The 20,800-nt window shown below is 30.9% G+C and overlaps 1 protein-coding gene across 1 annotated transcript in view; it reads right to left on the bottom strand.

Annotated features, from left to right (window-relative positions):
- Nucleotides 1-423: 423 nt before the first annotated feature.
- Nucleotides 424-20,800, bottom strand: part of LOC143063262 (E3 ubiquitin-protein ligase COP1-like) — a 29,290-nt gene continuing 8,913 nt past the window's right edge. The window contains exons 7-21 of the mRNA XM_076235300.1: nucleotides 19,868-19,927; nucleotides 19,459-19,500; nucleotides 19,125-19,199; nucleotides 18,228-18,478; nucleotides 16,613-16,673; nucleotides 15,378-15,460; nucleotides 14,864-14,972; nucleotides 14,181-14,262; nucleotides 13,486-13,602; nucleotides 12,318-12,435; nucleotides 9,008-9,132; nucleotides 8,455-8,543; nucleotides 5,580-5,639; nucleotides 4,966-5,010; nucleotides 424-3,203 (exon numbers count right to left, since the gene is read on the bottom strand). Of these exons, the coding sequence (XP_076091415.1) occupies nucleotides 3,186-3,203; nucleotides 4,966-5,010; nucleotides 5,580-5,639; nucleotides 8,455-8,543; nucleotides 9,008-9,132; nucleotides 12,318-12,435; nucleotides 13,486-13,602; nucleotides 14,181-14,262; nucleotides 14,864-14,972; nucleotides 15,378-15,460; nucleotides 16,613-16,673; nucleotides 18,228-18,478; nucleotides 19,125-19,199; nucleotides 19,459-19,500; nucleotides 19,868-19,927 (1,335 nt within the window). The 3' untranslated portion in view covers nucleotides 424-3,185. The remainder of the gene's footprint in view (nucleotides 3,204-4,965; nucleotides 5,011-5,579; nucleotides 5,640-8,454; nucleotides 8,544-9,007; nucleotides 9,133-12,317; nucleotides 12,436-13,485; nucleotides 13,603-14,180; nucleotides 14,263-14,863; nucleotides 14,973-15,377; nucleotides 15,461-16,612; nucleotides 16,674-18,227; nucleotides 18,479-19,124; nucleotides 19,200-19,458; nucleotides 19,501-19,867; nucleotides 19,928-20,800) is intronic.

Raw genomic sequence — 20,800 nt, 5'->3', positions numbered from 1 at the left:
TGATCAATGTAATGTTTTTGTGTTTGGGTAGGTTTTTTTCAAGTACTACAAGCAATGTCAACTATATTTGGTGTATGGAATGACTATAGGTGTACATGTCTGTCCTGACCTTAGCCTAATTTTCATGGTTCATTGGTCAATGTCAAGTTTTTGTGTTTTGGTATGTTTTTCCAGTACTACAAGCAATAGGTAAACTATATATCATGTATGGAATGACTAAGATGTACATGTCTGTCTGGCAGGTAACATCTGACCTTGACCTCATTTTCATGGTACATTGGTCAATGTTAAAGTTTTTCTTGTTTTGGTCTGTTTTTATTTTTTTGTGTTTGTTTTTCAATTATCATAAGCTGCGATCTATATTTTGCATATAAGTTCATAGCTTGTCCTTTGGTTACTCTTCATATTGATAACAATAATTAATACATTCTTCTCTTATTTTTATAAACCTTGTTTACAGAGGATAAAGTGAAATGTAAACAAGTACATAACATGTCTACACCAAATATTGCAACTCTTATTTCAAATTTGAACCAAAGACATTTTTACATTCAGGAACTATCATTTCAAATTAGTAAATTTATTCACACTTACAACATATGGACTAAAATCAATCTAGCACTGACAGACTTGCATTCATCAACATGTATCTTTTAACGCTGACATGTACACTTAAGTAAAACAACTTGTACACTCCAACACTGACATATACACTACATAAAAGCAACTTATACACTCCAACACTGACATGTGCGCTACAGTAAATCAACTTGTACACTCCAACACTACTAACATGTGCAGTAAAGTAAAACAACTTGTACAACTTAACACTGACAAGTGAAACAACTTATACACCCCAAAACTGACATGTGCACTAAAGTTTATTAACTAGTACATAGAACACTGGCGCAAACCTAAGTTCATGAACTACTTTGCTCTGACATAGATAAAGTTCAATGAACCTGAACTTTATAACACTGAGATATGATCCTTAAATTTATTTTTAAACTTGTACATTTTAACACTGACACACATTTATTTAATTAGCTTGTACATTATCATATGAACTGAAGTTTATAGACTTGTACACAATAAAACCGAACACTAGCATATTGATTAAAGATATATAAAGATATGTAATTGTACACTCATAGTAGCACTGTTTTTCCATTTAATAAATTTAACATATGAATAAAAGAAAATATTGCTCATATCAATTTATTTTTGTTAATTGAAATTTTTTTACAAGTTCATGTGAAACAAGCTCACACATCAATGTCAATTCTTGAATTTTATCAAAATTCCTTTTAGGTGAAATTCATTTAATGTGTAATTTCTGAAAGCAAATCTGAAAACCATATTAAAATATTTCAAAGATAATGAAATATCAGAAAATGTACAAATGAACATTAAAAAATTGATGTTAAATTCATAAATTATGCAGTTGAATAATTTTTTCTACTTTTAAAACCTTTTAAATGACATCAATCAACCTATTCTATTCAAAGCGTTTCTGTAGTTAAATAGAAAATGAGAGAATACATCAAAATAGTTAATTTAGTTAATTTTCTATCTTGTGCCTGGCTATCTGGTGCTAAATATTATTCAAAACAAATTTAAACCATTGATAAAATTTAACAGTTGTCGGCTTACATAAAGCAATTTCTAACTGATTCAATTCATATACAATACATTACATAAATACCATTTTTATAAGCTTTCAGAAGTTATTCAGAGTGAAATAAGTTATAAATAGTTTAACAATTATAATAAATAAGAAACTTAACATACAAAAAATATACAAAATTCATTTAAAATGACTTGTGGCACATGAAATGAACAACAATACAGTAAAGCCTGTATACTGGAACCATAACAGGTAAAATGTACCTGTACTAAGAAACCACAACAGGTAAAAACACACCTGTATACATTACATCATTACTTAGTAACTGTGATCTCTTAATTGAGGTACATTAACAATACAATATATTCCTGTAAAGATGGTGGTCACTAGTAAGAGGTAGACAAATACAATTATACATAAACAGTAGTAAACAATATGCAATAAATCACTCCTTAAAAGCTTTCTGAAGGATTAATAAGACATATCAAATATTCCAGTTTCTGACATGGTGTTAAATTTTCACTGAATAGATAAGGGAAGTCTGAAGTCAAGAGTTGGCCATCATTTTGATATTATATTTTCTTTAAAATAACTATTACAAACAGTCCTTGAGCTGTTGTACTTATTGGCAATACAACTTTAAAAGTTTTTTTTCTTAACTTCCACATTTGATTAATTCAACGCAATAAATTTCAAATGGCAGTTTTTGCTTATAGAAATTTCATGACAAAGTCACAATTACTGTCGAAGGCTGACTTTACCTTTAGATTATTTGAAAGTACTTCATGGCAATCCTAATTTTTCAACATCTGTAATCTTTGATTGGGAGTTAAATATTAAGTTTAAAATTAAAATATCTGACAGATTTGAAAGGGACAAAACATTAAACAACTTCATATAATTTTCTTAAATGATCTTAAATGATGGTACCAAAAACAGACAAGTGGAAAGACTATAGAAATGATCTACAAAAACAGGTAAGTAAAGATTACCCACAGAACAATGCATAATTATGAATGGCTAGTTATAATGAATCAACAGCAGGGTTACTGGCCTTGATAATTGAATGTGTTTGTAGTCTTAATATAGACCATGTCCACTATATGTTGTTCTATTGTAACCTAGCTTATCCTAGCCCTCTCTACTGGGATAATATACCCTAAATATAAATTTACAGTAGTCTTAAGTTAATAATGTAGGTTTGATCATGACTTTTGTAAGTATACAACCTTCATCTTTCTGAAAACCAAACTTTTAAATGGCATATGAAAACAACCTGAGTAAATGTGGGAAAAGAGAATGCAAAATGTTTTTGTCACTGAGTAACATTGGGAAAAGAGAATACACATTTATTTTGCCACTGAGTTACAGTGGGAATAGTGAATGTGTTATATGCAACTTTATTTTTAAACAACCTTTTCTGTTATTGTATTAAAAATAGAAATTTATCAAAATAATGTTCTAGTTTATATCTCTAGCACAAAAATCTTTTGTTTGTAATCCAAACTTCTGTACTTGATAATTGTTGTTAGTACATAGATAAACATCTTGTTGGCTGCTATACCATTTCAAGCACCTGCAAACATAAACAAAGAAAATATCACTGTATGTACATGTATCTAGATCCATGTCTTAAAAATAAAAATCATTCTAGTTGAAAATTTGTATATGATATGGTTCATTTAAGAAATAGTTCTTTCATGCAAACCTTTATGCTTATTTTAGTATGCATAATATTTGTCAATATCTTTAAACCAAGCGTTATTTTGTGATGTCAGGCATGGGCACCCCATTTTATATTGGAATATTATAACATTGCTTTGTGTTAACAGGAAATGAAAAGAGTAATATTAGAACAGGTATGTAAGCCCCCCTTTTTATAGGTAATTGCTTGACATGGGCATGGATAGGATAAAAAATATTCATCTCCCCGCACTATGTGAGGTCAGGCTGTGAATACAGCTAATTAACATAGATGATAAGCCAATGACAATAAAGGACTGCTTCCACTTCAGGGCTCACGCTACCAGGCGACTTGGGCGAAGAAGTCGCCCTCCCGACCGTCACTTCGCTTTCCCTGACCCCCAAAAGCGAAAACAAGTCGCCCTGTTCTCGACGAAAGTCGCTTTTAGTCGCTTCCGTCATCGGACATTTTCAATTTTTACCAAGTTGATGAAACATTAATTTTTTACTGATAATTAAAGAAATTCAGACATAAACTATTCATTATCTTTATAAAAGAGGTTGAAGCATTGTCTTCGCAGTGTGTATCAGGTTATTTGATAAAAATACAACTTTTTATCACTTCGTGCATTTTCGCAAGTTCCGGTGCTTGTTACTCGAAAACGTACATCAACCTAAATTTCGGCGGCAAAATAAGTTTGTTACTTCATTTAAACGTGATAAAAGTTGCCTCTAGTAAATGTTTAATCCATTTATTGCATTAAAACCGTCATGTTCCTTTCCAAATAACTTGTCAAACATCTTTTATTTTTGTAAATTTTCTTGCATTCGTCCGCCATTGACTGATTTCTAAACTACGGATCTGAACCGGACCAGCTATGACCGAAATCCGTACTTTTACAATAATTACTACGGACGCACGGATGGAACAGCTGACAGAAGGATATTGATCCCAAAGGGAAAAATTACGCATCCCACACGCATTAAGAGACTTTTGGTTACATCTAATTGATAGGTGTATATAATTCCCTATATTTTTTATGAATGTTTCAAACTATTGATTAAAGTTGCTTAACTCTGTCAGAGACTATTATACTAATATCAATATATTATGGCCCAGCTTAATAACTTTTATATTTTTTTTTATGAGAAACACTGAATTTCATACACAAGATAATTTTTAATAAAATTGTAATTGATATAATTTCTTTACATTTTTTAAAATAATTTTTTTTTTTTAATGCTAGATATTTAGTTGGTAGTTTCTCACAAGAACCTTAGTAAAACTTAAACAACTTTTAATTTCAAATGTTACTTTAATTGTAATTTTTTACTCATATGAATTGAACAACATAAAAAGAACATTATTTACATTTGGCCCTTTATACTATTGTAAAATCCAAACATTGTAGCGCACCCGCGTGAATGAGCACTTCTCTTTCAAATCTCACCACTTCTCCCTATCAGTTTCAAAAATAGAAGTCACTTCTCCCTATAATTCTGAAGTAGTGTGAGCCCTGCACTTGTAACAACATTAAAGTTATTGCCTGATCCATCATTTCATTTATAACTTATACATATATTGTATTTTACAAAATGTAATGTTAATTTCATAAATGCAATCTATGAATCTTGTTACAGAAATGCAAACTCACTTTTACTGTCCCTTGACTATTAGCAGCAACCATAACATTGGAGCCCTATAAATGATAATATTAAAAATAAAACTATGACATACAATGACAACGTTTCATGCCAAATTATTAATTCATGTTTGTAGGAGTTTACTCTCCACAACTTTGTAAAACAGCTTTCACAAGACATGAAAAAGCTCTACAAAAATTACACCATCTGTAAAAATGCATTTATATAGAATATGTTCTTGTGGCGACAAGCTTGCTTTTGCGAGATGGTTATGATGTCAATATAATTCAATTACAAACATAAAATTTTCTGGTCTTGTACTGATTTTGCTTTTGTTAAGTGACCTTAAAATAGACGACCATATTCTTGGTAATGTTTCACAGACAGAACAATTTTTTTTGCAGGTTGGTGAAAAACACATTTGCTTACATATTTCCCCAAAAATCATTAAAACAGACTCAACAGATATTTCTCAACTTTCCACTGTATAAAATTTAAATAGTTTGCAAGCCTTGATATCTTTAATAATTGAACATTTAACTGATTAGTAATATATCAGATTTGACACAGTAACATTTTATACACATGTGTGAACTGTATTGACATACTATAGAAGAATACTCACAGGTCTCCAGGAAACAGCACTAACAAACTCATTTACTTCTTCCTCTTTCTTATTCTTTTCCTAGAAACCAGAAAATAGAAACACTATACTATTTGTTAAAATATTAATCATATAATATTTTTTTCTTTTGATGAATGAAAGGCCAACATTAAAAATATCTTTGTTTCCCCTCTCCCGACTGAGGTTGTTAGGGTATGGGTAGGTAGGTAGGCAAATTATTTTATTTTATTCCTTGATATGGTTTTCTATATTGAATTTGTACAAAATTCAACAGGTAAGGCTCAAGCCAAGAAAAGTGGGGTATTCCCTGTATTCTAATTCAGTGTACACCACAGTTTTCTGGTGTTAAAAAACAGTATACAGGGACCTTCTTTTTTTTCCTATTCATTTAACATGTTTAATGTAATTAAATCTACAAAAGCACACATTCTACTTGTGATAACAATGCTTAATGATAGCAAGTGTTTTTTTAGTTAAAAAATCAAGCTTATTTCAGGTCTAATTTGATGCATAACTCACAACAAAACAATTCCTTTGTTCACCAATTCATACCTTGATCATCAATTATGAGATGACAAAAAGATACATGTATCACTTGGGAATTAAAATTCAATGAATAAAAATTTTCAATAGAAGTGAACATAATTCAGTTAATACAGTGAAACCTGGGTAAACCGAACCCTGATAAAACCGAATTTCAGTTTAAACCGAACAATTTTCAAAGTCCCACAAAATTTCCCTATCAATTAACGTTAATTTAACCTGAAAAAACCGAACCCTGTCAACACCGAATTCCGAACGCTTTTTGAAGGCTCGTTAGAAAATTTGTATCTAAAAATTACCTGTCAAAATCGATCAATACCAATCAAAACAATAAAATATAATTAATTATTTGCATGATTTAATTAAACAAACACAGGATGGCAGAGTATTCCCGAAGGTATTTGAGGTTTAATGAACTTGTGAGTTGTTATTACAAACTAATTAGCATGTCTGTGTCCATGTATAAAGTTATTTTTTTGTAAATGTTAAACTGGTCAGCTACCCCCATCGCCGATAATGACAAGAAAGGAACTTTCCCTCAGATCAATTAAATGCACCTTACTCAAATAATTACGGCCACAAAATCGAAACTGCCATTCTGTAGCTAAACTGTTTAATCAAATAATAATAGTTTTAAAGCCTTTCACCGGATTAAGAAGTCGTGCAACACAACAAATTCAATGTATTTCGATTGCTGGATTCCCTTTAGAGGCCCTATATATTTGATTCGAATTCTCCCGAAGACTTCCGTTAGCTATTTAGCAACAATAAAGTGCGAGAATAAACTGGACCCCTGCTGTTGTTTCACTGTTATCGTTTGCCGAAGTATCAACCAGCGGGTGACCAGTTTAGTCCGAGAACTCGTGTGTACAATGACATTCCCGATTCAACTACGGAATCGTCATATGCAATGACTGTGAATCTGAATTGGTCAGTGAATTAACGGATGAGAAAATAATTATAAAAAGCAAAATCGCTCCACGTCGGACATCTCCCAACGACGACCGTGATTGACGGAGTGGTGTTTGATTTATAAACAAAAATGTAGCAAAACGTCTATCTTTTATCTTTTTTTACATTTACATCTAAATCAACACAAAAATAAACTGTCGGCTGTTGTGTCACCTATTATTGCTGCCAACATTATTTTGGTGTCGACTTCCGTCTACCTCTACAATCCGAACACCTGTGAAAACCGAACATAACGCAAAGTCCCGTGGGTGTTCGGTTTGGACAGGTTTCACTGTATGTTCAGTTACACCTGGATCATGCAGCTTGGTCAATTGATTCCTAAACAAAGATTTGTATGTTTTTTCGAGTTCTAGAAGAAACAAGGCTTCACTTTATATTGATGTTTTGTATTTCCTAAAATACTTATAAGTATTTACGAATTCTACTGATGCAGTTATAACATTAAAACGTGTCCTTTTGTAATTTTCATGCCATAAATGAAATCCCATTTAAACTGGTTTTTTCACACCAGAAAACAGGGACGTTCCCTGAAGCAGGGAATACATGTATCCCACATTTCCCGACTTGTGCCCAACCTGTTCAAAGACAAAGTAGATAGATTTTAAAGCATGAGTCAGACCATTTTTACTCCAAGTCTTTAAGATTTTATCCTTTAAACAGGAACAGAGGTTAGACACAAAGCAAATCAAGATGCACTCAGCGGGTTAAAAGATGCTTCAGTATTTTTTTTATTTTGAAAAAAAGATCACCCTTGCACACAAACAAATCGTGTGGAAAGCATTTTGTTTGTTTTCCTTGATTCCGAATCATGTAGACGCTTCAATGCAAAAATACCTTGATTTTAAACGCTCGTTGACTACAGCATCGGAAAGGTATCACCAAAACCCAACGATCGTTGACTACAGCATCGGAAAGATATCACCAATAACCAACATAGCAAAAAAAAAAAAATAGTGGACAAGAATGGCCAATAAAATTTTTCGGGTCGCGGTGATTTTACCGGGTCGGTCGTGTGAGGGGAAACAAACAATATTTTATTTTTGGCCAAACCAGATGTACAGTGAGCAATAGTCACTAATATACCCTTGCTTTAGGTATTTGGTTAACTGGGAGTTGATGAGCAATGGAAGGGAACACACATCCAACATTAAAACATGCCCACATGACACAATATTAAATTCAAGAATGCTGTGAATCTTTAGAAAATGAGACGAAAAGGAAAAGGTTCTTAAAGAGTTGAAATTGGTCCTCAAGACTTTTATGTTTTCTATTTAGGCCAATTACTGGGTACTACAAATTTCAAAAGATGATCTAATGGATGGCTGGCTATAAATGTAGTCTGACAATCTACTGTACTCACCAGCACACTTTTAACAGTCTCAAACTTAAATGTCAACAGTTGTTTTGATAATCCTTTATAATAAACAAACAAGGAATTATTCTCACTACCTGAAAAAAAGAAAAAAATATTAATGAAACATTAACCTTAAGCTTTACCATGTAGGCCCTGTCTTTTGACAGGGTTAGAGGCCATTTTCGACCTTCAGTAAGAAAATGTATGCATGTTTATTTTTTGTATTCATAAACTAGACTTAGCAATATTCAAACAGTTTGTAGCCTGCCATACACTGTTATATCAGAATTCTCTAAAATCTAAATCATTACATTGTTTAATATACCTACCAATGTTAATCAGGATAGTTTTACTGTAAATTCAGAAATGATAGCATGCATTTATTATTGCAATTTTGTCATTTTAGACTAAAATGCAATTTTAATTTTTGCAATAATGTATTTCAACTCATATATCCTATAAATAATTTTGTATTTATATTATCATATATTGACAAATACAGACTGTCAATTATATAAGGTTAAGAAATAAAATACAAACACAGTATTGCCATACTTACCACAAGCTATATAATCACCATCTGTTGCTAGACCAACAAAGTTTTTCTCATTGGTATGTCCTTTAAATGTCCGTAGACAGGATGGTTTACTGACCTCCCAAAGCTTTAACTGGCTATCTGTCGATCTGTTCAAATACATCAAAGCATTACGTGATTTCAAGATATTGAAATATTGTTGTTTTGATATATCTTTTTCATCTTCAAGTCATTCAAAAAAAAAAAAAAAAAGATGGCAAAATTCTTCAACATAAATTGACACTAACGGAACGGTACCAAAATTGCACCTATTTAGCAAAAATTGCAGTGGAAATCTTACAAGATTTCCTTGACTAAACCATTTGAATTTTTAAGATTTGATACTATGCACATCTTTCAACATAGGTAAAAATATTTAGATATGCACAAAACGTTCATAGTATTTATCAACAAATGAAGTGTTTACTGAAAAAGCAAAATATTCTGAAACGTCACCATGCGACGTCATCAAAACGTCATCTTTTTTTAAATGAGAAAATGCAATATGTTACAAGTATCTTTTCCTTAAAAAATTAAGAGTAAGCATGTACTAATATCCAATTGTTCAAAATATTTGAAAAAAAATAAACAAAAGCTCTGTTATTAGACTTTTGACAATGTTAATTTAAGCATGGATGATCATGGATGCAATTTGGGTACTCCTCATTTCAGAATCATTGATGGTTTGGATGTCAGTTTAGACCAATTTTTCCATGATTCCATATGGATTCAAAATTAAATTGGTGAAACCATATAATAAATAATGATACATCTACAAAATAAACATATAAAAAGACTTTTGTCTGAAGTATAAATAAACGTATGATAAAACCAGGTGCTCCGCAGGGCGCAGCTTTATACGACCGCAGAGGTCGAACCCTGAACAGTTGGGGCAAGTATGGACAAAACATTCAAGCGTGATACAGCTCTGAATTTGGATTGTGATCAAATTTTTGACATTACATGGTTTTTTTTTTACACAAAACAAATGTCAAGATTTTACAAATCAATTAAAGATTTCTTCAAACTTTTTAAATCTAAAATTAAATAGTTGACACAGCATAGGTTTCTGACACAGAATGAATGTGGCCTAATGAACTTAAAATTTTTTTTTGCCTTTGAGCAATTCACTATGCTGTTGAATATTAATCCTCTCAAAAAAATGTTTGAAGAAATTTTCGTTTTATTTATGAAATCTGAAATGAGAAAAATTTAAACCCCCCCCCCCCTTTTTTTTCACATCCCCGTTTCCCGTTTCCCTTTTTCCAAAACTGATATCAATTCAAATTTCTAATGGAGTTTGCAACAATAACTACTCTTTTAAATACATCATAAAATATTAAAATGTAAAATAAAGTGCTTGTTATCACTGAATGGTAAAGATTGGTTGGTAGTAAAAGTGAATATACATTGTTTATTGTATAAAACAATAAAAAAAACTTCATCAGCAACATTTTATATTGGCAAATTTCCAATGAAGTTATTTACATAAAGTTATTGGCAAATAAAAATAGAAAATGACATCATAGTCATGTCTTGCAAATGTCCAACATACATTATCTAAAAACATTTTAGATAAGATAAGGAAAAAAAGCTTCATCAGCAACATTTTATATTGGCAAATTTCCAATGAAGTTATTTACATAAAGTTATTGGCAAATAAAAATAGAAAATGACATCATAGTCATGTCTGGCAAATTTCCAACATATATTATCAACTACTATTCTATACAAAGAAAGATAACTCCAATTGAAAATTAATTGCTATTGCACAATATTGTGCAATTAGATATTTCTTGCTATTGTGCAATACTGTGCAATTGAAAATTTCTTGCTATTGCACAATACTTGATATGGAATCCTGATTTGGACCAACTTGAAAACTGGGCCCATAATCAAAAATCAAAGTACATATTTAGATAAAGCATATCAAATAAGCCCAAGAATTTAATTTTTGTTAAAATCAAACTTAGTTTAATTTTGGACCCTTTGGACCTTAATGTAGACCAATTTGAAAACTGGACCAAAAATTAAGAATCTACATACACAGTTAGATTTGGCATATCAAAGAACCCATTTATTCAATTTTAGATGAAATCAAACAAAGTTTAATTTTGGACCCCCATTTGGACCAACTTGAAAACTATGCCAATAATTAAAAATCTAAGTACATTTTTAAATTCAGCATATCAAAGAACCCCAAGGATTCAATTTTTGTTAAAATCAAACCTAAGTTTAATTTTGGACCCTTTGGACCTAAATGTAGACCAATTTGAAAACGGGACCAAAAGTTAAGAATCTACATACATAGTTAGATTCGGCATATCAAAGAACCCCAATTATTCAATTTTTGATGAAATCACACAAAGTTCAATTTTGGACCCTTTGGGCCCCTTATTCCTAAACTGTTAGAACCAAAACTCCCAAAATCAAACCTCACCTTCCTTTTATCGTCATAAACCTTGTGTTTAAATTTCATAGATTTCTATTTACTTATAATAAAGTTATGGTGCAAAAACCAAAAATAATGCTTATTTGGGCCCCTTTTTGGCCCCTAATTCATAAACTGTTGTGACCTCAACTCCAAAAATCAATCCCAACCTTCCTTTTGTGGTCATAAACCTTGTGTTAAAATTTCATTGATTTCTATTTACTTATACTAAAGTTATTATGCGAAAACCAAGAATAATGCTAATTTGGGCCCTTTTTTGGCCCTTAATTCCTAAACTGTTGGAACCAAAACTCCCAAAATCAATCCCAACCTTCCTTTTGTGGTCATAAACCTTGTGTCAAAATTTCATAAATTTCTATTCACTTAAACTAAAGTTATAGTGCGAAAACCAAGAAAATGCTTATTTGGGCCCTTTTTGGCCCATATTCCTAAAATGTTGGGACCAAAACTCCCAAAATCAATCCCAACCTTCCTTTTGTGGTCATAAACCTTGTGTTAAAATTTCATTGATTTCTATTCACTTTTACTAAAGTTAGAGTGCGAAAACTAAAAGTATTCGGACGACGACGACGACGACGACGCAGACGCCAACATGATAGCAATATACGACCAAAAAATTAAAATTTTTGCGGTCGTATAAAAACTGTCAAAATATGTGCAATTTGGGTACCCTGACGTTATATATTTGAAACATACAAGGAATTATAAACATGACCCTCAGACTTTAAAATTCTCGGAAGCTTTTCATTGAAATACCAAAGCGACTGTGTTTATATTTAGATAACTTTGGACTTTCTTAATGCTTTTTATATCTAATCTTATTACTTTAAAATCAATACTTACGCAGAAACTATTTCCTGAGAATTTAAGAATTTACAGTAAGATACTGCCTTCCGATGCCCTTTGAAAACCATCACAGCTTGTTTTGTATTCCGTAAATCATAATAATGAACACAATGATCTGTAACAGTTAAATGAATTACAGTGTTTACGGTAATAACAATATTAATGTTCATATATACTAAGTTAGAAGGTGCTACTTCTTAATAATATATGAACAAAATGGAAAACAGGAAACACAAGTATATTGAACAAACCATATCAACCACAGAGACTTGTCTCCCCTGCAAAATTGCATATTCTAAGACATGTAAAGACCTTTAAAATCAAAGACAAAAAAAGTTTTGAAAACTGATTATTTATGTGATTCTTTTAAGTCCAAGGAACATAACTTTGCACAAAATCATCAGACCTGAACAAAATTCAAATTTGATCTGTAACTTGTCATGATAACTCTATATACCAATTATCAAATCAATATCTTCAAGAAAGATAAAATAGTGTAGTAAACTGATTATTCTAATGCAATTGCGATGTAACAATTTTTTTCATTGGCTAAAAGTTGCCATCAAATCCACAGTTGACCAGGCATAACTAAGGAGGGACCCGCCATTTTGAATTGATTGAATCAACAAATGTGGACTACTACTATATAATCAAAAATAAAACAAATCCTACCTCAAATTTGGCGTTTTTATGTAATTTTATCCAAATTTGAAGCGTGCAGGTAAATTACTAAAATTAAGGTATAACAGTACTGTAGTTGAAGAGTTGCCACCTTCAATTTTGATTTGATGGTTGCAAATCTCTGTTTTACTGTCTCCGCTACGCGTCGCCAGTAAAACTGCATTTGCGACCGTCAAATCTACAATTGACGGTGGCAACTCTTCAACTACAGTACTGTTATACCTTAATTTTAGTAATTTTCTAGGTTAAAGGACAATAGTTCAGCAAAAAATCATCAGACCGAAACCAAATTCAATCTTGTTATGTAACGGATCATATAAACAAAACACTAAATATCAAATCAATATCTTCAAGCATGAAGAAAAAAGTGTGGAAAACGGATTTGCTGGACTGACAGATGGATGTACAGACAGACAGACAGACAGATATCAAATAAATAATCCCCTTTGACTTGGTCAGTAGGGGAATAATAATTTGTACAAACCTGCAGAACCAAAAGCTAAATGATAACGACTTTCTGGATTGAAGTATACACAACATACATTAGCCTTGGCTTCTAAACATGCTATAGAATGATCTGTATTCGTGGACCATAATTTTACTGTAAAAGACAATAATTTCAACATGTTACTTAAAATTCTCCTTAGTTCCCAAACATGATTAATGTTGATTACAATATCAGTGATTCCAATCCCCTCTTTATGTAGTCAACTACAAAATATTATAATAACAAAATAGATATTTCTAACTGTCTGGTTTGAAAGTTTGTGGACAATGTTATTGAAATCAATATGAACTAGAGGTGCTGTGAGGTAAACTTACAATGTGATACCAAAATGAAATCAAATATTTTATTATACCAATCATTGACGCAGTACTAGTGTGTGCAATAACAGAAAACATTCAAGCATCATTATTATCTTTCAAGGCATTCGAAAGTTCTGATACAACTTTGTGTGATCCAATATGTGCATGTTATTTATAGTTGAACTAAGTTTGTATAGTTAGGAGAGACGCATTCCTACATTATTCACGACACAAAGTATTTTTCATAACAAAGTAAGTTCTAAAAAATATATTTGTTCATGTTTTAAATGCTATTATCAAACAATCTGCTTATTACATCAATATACTTTCTAAATAGCAGTTTAAGCACAAATTATACAATGCAAAACAAACCTTTGGCATCATCAGAACCTGAAGCTAATAGTTTAGGATCCATTCTATTGAAATCTACACTCCAACATCGTTTTTCATGTTCCTGTAAATATAATAACATTACATACTCTGAAGAACTTGTAATAAAATGGCATCAAGAGACTCACAAAAGTTATGTTAATAAGCAACCTAGCATAATGGGCATGTCAAGTATTTTTTTTCTGTTGACTTCTGTGTTTATTCATTATGCATTAAATTTTTTTTTTAAATTTTTACTTTGAAAGGCCTGGTTTTTTTTGGCGATTTATTAACTTTGTTAAACCTTCATAAAATTTATGACAAACTTAACACAAAAGCTTTTTTTATAAATAAGATATATATTATCTGGAGAATTTTAAAAATATATTTATTTGGGATTTTATGAAACTTGGACAGAAGCTCCTTCATGATAAAAAAAAATAGCATTACACTTTTACACTTGACAGCAGCAATCACAGGAGAGACACAGGGTTTCAGAAACTTGAACAATTTTTTATTCTTGTAGTTTCTTAGATTTTGACCTTAACACACAGCTCAATCCACATTTCCAATAAGTAAAATTAAGGATAAAGATCTCCTTTATCAAGTGTATGAAACATTGTCACTTTTCTTGATGTGACAACTGTAAAAAGAAAATATAACTACCTCCTATCTGTCAGTCTTACCTGAAATATTTTAGAAGTTTGACCCGTAAAAGCATCCCATAGGGTGATTGTCCCTTCATAGTCTGAGCTAGCTAGTAGATTTTTATGGTATGAACTCCAAGTCACACAACTGTAAAACATCAAATACACCATGATTAAATGAACCCAACAAGAAAATTTACTTCAAACTTATTATAAATAAAGAAGTTTTTTATACAATTCTTACAGACACTGCAAACATAAATGATATCACTTGATAAAATCTTGTTATAGTTTATAGTTCATATTCAAGAAGACCTGTGATTATATTTCTCTAGAACAATTCTTTTGAGCAGATACTGATTTCTATTTCCATATTATAATATCAATATCATGTACAATAAACATGGAATCATTGAAATGTCGCTCTTGTATTTTTCATCTTACTTGGCATTGAAAGCATAATGAGGTCAGGTTCCCAGTACATGCATTAGTAAGTTCTCTGCAGACCAGTCATGTATGAGCTTTGAGATGAACAATGTCATGAAATACTGACCTGATTTTAGAATTGCACACCATTTCATGTACAGGATAATGTATATCTACAGCATCCTTTATCACAGTATCATATTCATATATCTGAAATAGAAAATGTAAGTCATGTGACTGTCATGTGACTATGTATTTACAGCATCCTTTATCACAGTATCATATTCATATATCTGAAATAGAAAATGTAATTCATGTGACTGTCATGTGACTATGTATTTACAGCATCCTTTATCACAGTATCATATTCATATATCTGAAATAGAAAATGTAAGTCATGTGACTGTCATGTGACTATGTATCTACAGCATCCTTTATCACAGTATCATATTCATATATCTGAAATAGAAAATGTAATTCAAGTGACTGTCATGTGACTATGTATTTACAGCATCCTTTATCACAGTATCATATTCATATATCTGAAATAGAAAATGTAAGTCATGTGACTGTCATGTGACTATGTATCTACAGCATCCTTTATCACAGTATCATATTCATATATCTGAAATAGAAAATGTTAGTCAAGTGACTCTCATATGTCTATAGCATCCCTTATCAAATAATATTATAGGTTTAAACACCTCTTTAAAGTAACTTATTGGTGTATAAACTTGACCAATTCACTGACAAATGATATGTTTGTGAGTGACTTGGTCCAGTTTATACACCAATAAATTCATTTAAAGAGGCGTTTAATCCTTACAATTCTTTAAAATTGGAGATAGGGAATATATTTTTCCACACTCGTTACCTCTATCACACGTAAATTACATATTTGTGTCATTGAATAGTTCTGGTGCATGAATATATTTGTTCGTTAACGCAAAAATATGCACTCAATAAAATTTGCTATCTGATAAAAAGTTAACTGCAAAAACTCTCATTATCATTCAAATGAACGTTTTTGTTTATTAATTTGTTTAACGATTTTAAATGTGCTGTGAAAATAAATTTGGTGACGCAAGTGCTATTATCGCCGTCATTTTGTTTACATTGGTTATGAAAAGAAGTTTGGTCAACGTTGTCTATCGAAAAATAACCAACATCAAGATCAACTACAGGAATGTATTCCCTTATATATGCAAATCATATAAGAATTATACAAGCATATGAAATAGTCAATATCATACTTGACCTCCATTTTATTAGTAACAACATTTTAAAATTATTGAACTTACTTTTTATTTATAAATCCATAAATCATTACTCCATACCCTGGTGTTTTATTTGTAAACTTACTTTAATTTTTCTTGTAACTCCAGCTATAGCAAAATAATCACAATCTCTATCAAATTCTATACTGTAATAAAATAAAACATAATTAAAATATATCACAACACAACTGTATCTTTCTTCATTCTTAACTATATGTTCAGCGTTGACTGTTGTATAATTTTTATTTTATTTTGACCATTGACCCAATCAGGCCAAAAATAAAATATTGTTTGTTTCCCCTCACACGACCGACCCGGTAAAATCACCGCTACCCGAAAAATTTTATTGGCCATTCTTGTCCACTATTTTGTTTTTTGCTATGTTGGTTATTGGTGATATCTTTCCGATGCTGTAGTCAACGAGCGTTTTAAATCAAGGTATTTTTGCATTGAAGCGTCTACATGATTCGGAATCAAGGAAAACAAACAAAATGCTTTCCCACACGATTTGTTTGTTTGCAAGGGTGAACTTTTTTTGAAAATAAAAAAAAAAAAAATGAAGCATCTTTCAATCTGCTGAGACTGCATCTTGATTTGCTTTGTGTCTAACCTCTGTTCCTGTTTAAAGGATAAAATCTTAAAGACTTTGAGTAAAAATGGTCCGACTCATGCTTTAAAACCTATCTACTTTGTCTTTGAACAGGTTGGGCACAAGTCAGGAAATGTGGGATACATGTATTCCCTGCTTTCAGGGAACGTCCCTGTTTTCTGGGGTAAAAAAAAAACAGTTTAAATGGGATTTCCTTTTTCAATTTATGGCATGAAAATTACAAAAGGACACGTTTTAACGTTATACCTGTATCAGTAGAATTCGTAAATACTTATTAAAAGTATTTTAGGAAATACAAAACATGAATATAAAGGGAAGCCTTGTTTCTTCTAGAACTCGAAAAAAACATACAAATCTTTGTTTGGGAATCAATTGACCAAGCTGCATGATCCAGGTGTAACTGAACATAACTGAATTATGTTCACTTCTATTGAAAATTTTTATTCATTGAATTTTAATTCCCAAGTGATTAACATACATGTATCGTTTTGTCATCTCATAATTGATGATCAAGGTATGAATTGGTGAACAAAGGAATTGTTTTGTTGTGAGTTATGCATCAAATTAGACTTGAAATAAGCTTGATTTTTTAACTAAAAAAATACTTGCTATCAATAGGCATTAGTATCACAAGTAGAATGTGTGCTTTTTTAGATTTCATTAAATTAAATGAATAAGTAAAAAAAGAAGGTCCCTGTATATTGTTTTTTTTTAACACCAGAAAACTGTGGTGTACACTGAATTAGAATACAGGGAATACCCCACTTTTCTTGACTTGAGCCTTACCTGTTGAATTGTGTACAAATTCAATATAGAAAACCATATCAAGGAATAAAATAAAATAATTTGCCTACCTACCTACCCATACCCTAACAACCTCAGTCGGGAGAGGGGAAACAAAGATATTTTTAATGTTGGCCTCATATCCTATTTATAGTTATTCCATTAAAATGGACATGGAAGGGTATGAATGAACTGTTAACTTGTTACTTATTTTACTAATTATTTTATGAATATATATATATATGTCTTTTAATGTCAGTTACTTTTCTGTGTTCCAATACTTGAATCTATTATCATCAGATCTTACCTGGATACAATATTACTAGATCCATTATACATATCACTAGCATAACTAAGTGTGGCTAATGGTCGAAATGAACTAAATCGTGTAAATTTGGAAAGACTTTCAGTAAATTCATCTAAACCATTGCTTTTGTCCTCAAATTCAAAGAGTTTTTTCTGTCGTATATTGAAATAACATTGTTCTAAATCTTCATAATGCTGGTCCACTTTCTTCCGTCTTGCTGCATGAGTTGTGTTAAAGAAAGGTTTTCCAGCCTAAAACAAGGTTTAAATAAATTAGTCATTGAATTATTTCAAAACTTTTTCACATTTTGCAGATTAAGAACTAACATACTTTGTTACTGCCCTACACACCAATGGCTTTCAAGGGCAGTCAGTAAGTTAATAAGAGCTAACAATTATTAGTCTGTGCTTGTGCATTGTTGAAAAACAATATTCATGAGAAGTGAAAATAGCATGCTCATAAAAATTATTAAAATGCACAACTCATGCTATAATAATTAGCTTGATTTATTTGGAACTATTCCTTTCAAATCAATAAGTACTTGCTCATTTTCCAAATATGTTCTTTAAATTTTAGAGTCTGTCTTTATATCTTAGTTACCAAAATTTAAAACTTAAATATTGTTGTCAAAAATCTATATCTAAGTATTCTCTACTTTACAGTAAAATATTAACACAGATGGGACAAATGATTCCTCAGATATAATTCTGTGATAAAACATATGCTAGTTAACCTATGATAGCATATATAAACATTTTCTTCTTTTTCAAGTTATTGGATCAATAACTTTTTATGCTACGACAAGAATAATGGAATAAGCTATAACATGTTACAAATGACTCCCATAGATTTGGCCTCAGTTTTTTCAAAAAGTCAAAAAACACTCCCATAGCTTACATTTTTACTACCATTAAATCCATCTTGACTACCATTATCTGTGGCCACATCAAACCCATTAGGCACAAGATGATCCTAGAAATGAAAGAATAATCAAGATTGACACATTCATCAGGCTGAAAAAAATTGCTAACATGGTACAACACAATATTATCAAGACCAAGAACAAGTCATCTCTTCTCATAAAATAGAAAATGCTAGAAGATAAATAATCTTTATAAACTGACCAAATACCAAATAATTCTTTAATTATGAAGAAGCTGAATCATTAAAAGAGGAGCTTTTCAAGAAATCTTCCCAATACTGCTATTTACTTGAGTAAATTGTAACTTACTGAAAAGGATGAAAATTTTCTCTTTGTTTCAGAAATCATCACCTACAAGATACATTATATATGATGTAGCCATACATTATCCCGTACAATGCTAAAAACCAATATTTTTATTAATCTTAAATTATCACAACAAACTTTAAAGTTTTGTTTTATTCTGACAGAGCATGCATATCTATTCAAGATTAAAATTTATGTAATCTAAATATTTTTGTACATTGACTATTTTTAATTTTTCTATAAAAATATATACATACAAATCCTACTATGGTTACTTATTTCTAATCAAATTCTGCATTGTAAATTTACTTTTAAAAGAAACTATATTAAGCGACCTTATATTTATCTAATGACAACTTGGTCTTTCCAATGGACACATGATTATTTACAGCACACAGTCTATAAATCTTACCTCCACTTTAGACAAATCTTCATCTATCAATGATAATTCCTTCTGAAGTTGATCCAATTGCTAAAAGATACAGTAAAGGATCTTTATAAAAGAGACTCCAATGTAGAATTTAAAAAAAATTATACATAAAAACAAAACTTGAAATTTGAAATCAGTTCACTTACATTTATCTGCTATTGACACAGGATTTTTTTTATTAAACTAGTTTTGAGTATTCTCAATCTCTACCTTGTATTTTTCCTGTTTTTGTTTGTTATTTTTTCTTTGTATGGATCTGAAGAGTTAAACCATTTTCAACTGATATTTATAGTTGTTCTTATGTTGTGCTGTGATATCACTGTCCAAGGTTCAGGATTGTTTCGGCATACACAAACATGTTTAACCAAGCCATATTTGATATGAGCCTGTCCAAAGTCAAGAGCCTGTAATTGTGTTGTTGTTCTTTGTATATCATATTTGTTTTCGTTATTGTATAGTACACAAATCAGACAAATTATAAGTTTCTTGTTTGAATTGTTTTACATTTGTCATTTCAGGGTCTTATATAGCTTACTATGTGGTATGGGTTTTACATTTGTCATTTCAGGGTCTTATATAGCTGACTATGTGGTATGGGTTTTACATTTGTCATTTCAGGGTCTTATATAGCTGACTATGTGGTATGGGTTTTACATTTATCATTTCAGGGTCTTATATAGCTGACTATGTGGTATGGGTTTTACATTTGTCATTTCAGGGTCTTATATAGCTTACTATGTGATATGGGTTTTACATTTGTCATTTCAGGGTCTTATATAGCTAACTATGTGGTATGGGTTTTACATTTGTCATTTCAGGGTCTTATATAGCTGACTATGTGGTATGGGTTTTACATTTGTCATTTCAGGGTCTTATATAGCTGACTATGTGGTATGGGTTTTACATTTGTCATTT

Source organism: Mytilus galloprovincialis, chromosome 2 (genome assembly GCF_965363235.1).
Source record: "Mytilus galloprovincialis chromosome 2, xbMytGall1.hap1.1, whole genome shotgun sequence".
Lineage (NCBI taxonomy): Eukaryota > Metazoa > Mollusca > Bivalvia > Mytilida > Mytilidae > Mytilus > Mytilus galloprovincialis.
Note: the sequence above shows the minus strand (reverse complement) of the source record. Positions and strands in the feature narration are given on the sequence as shown.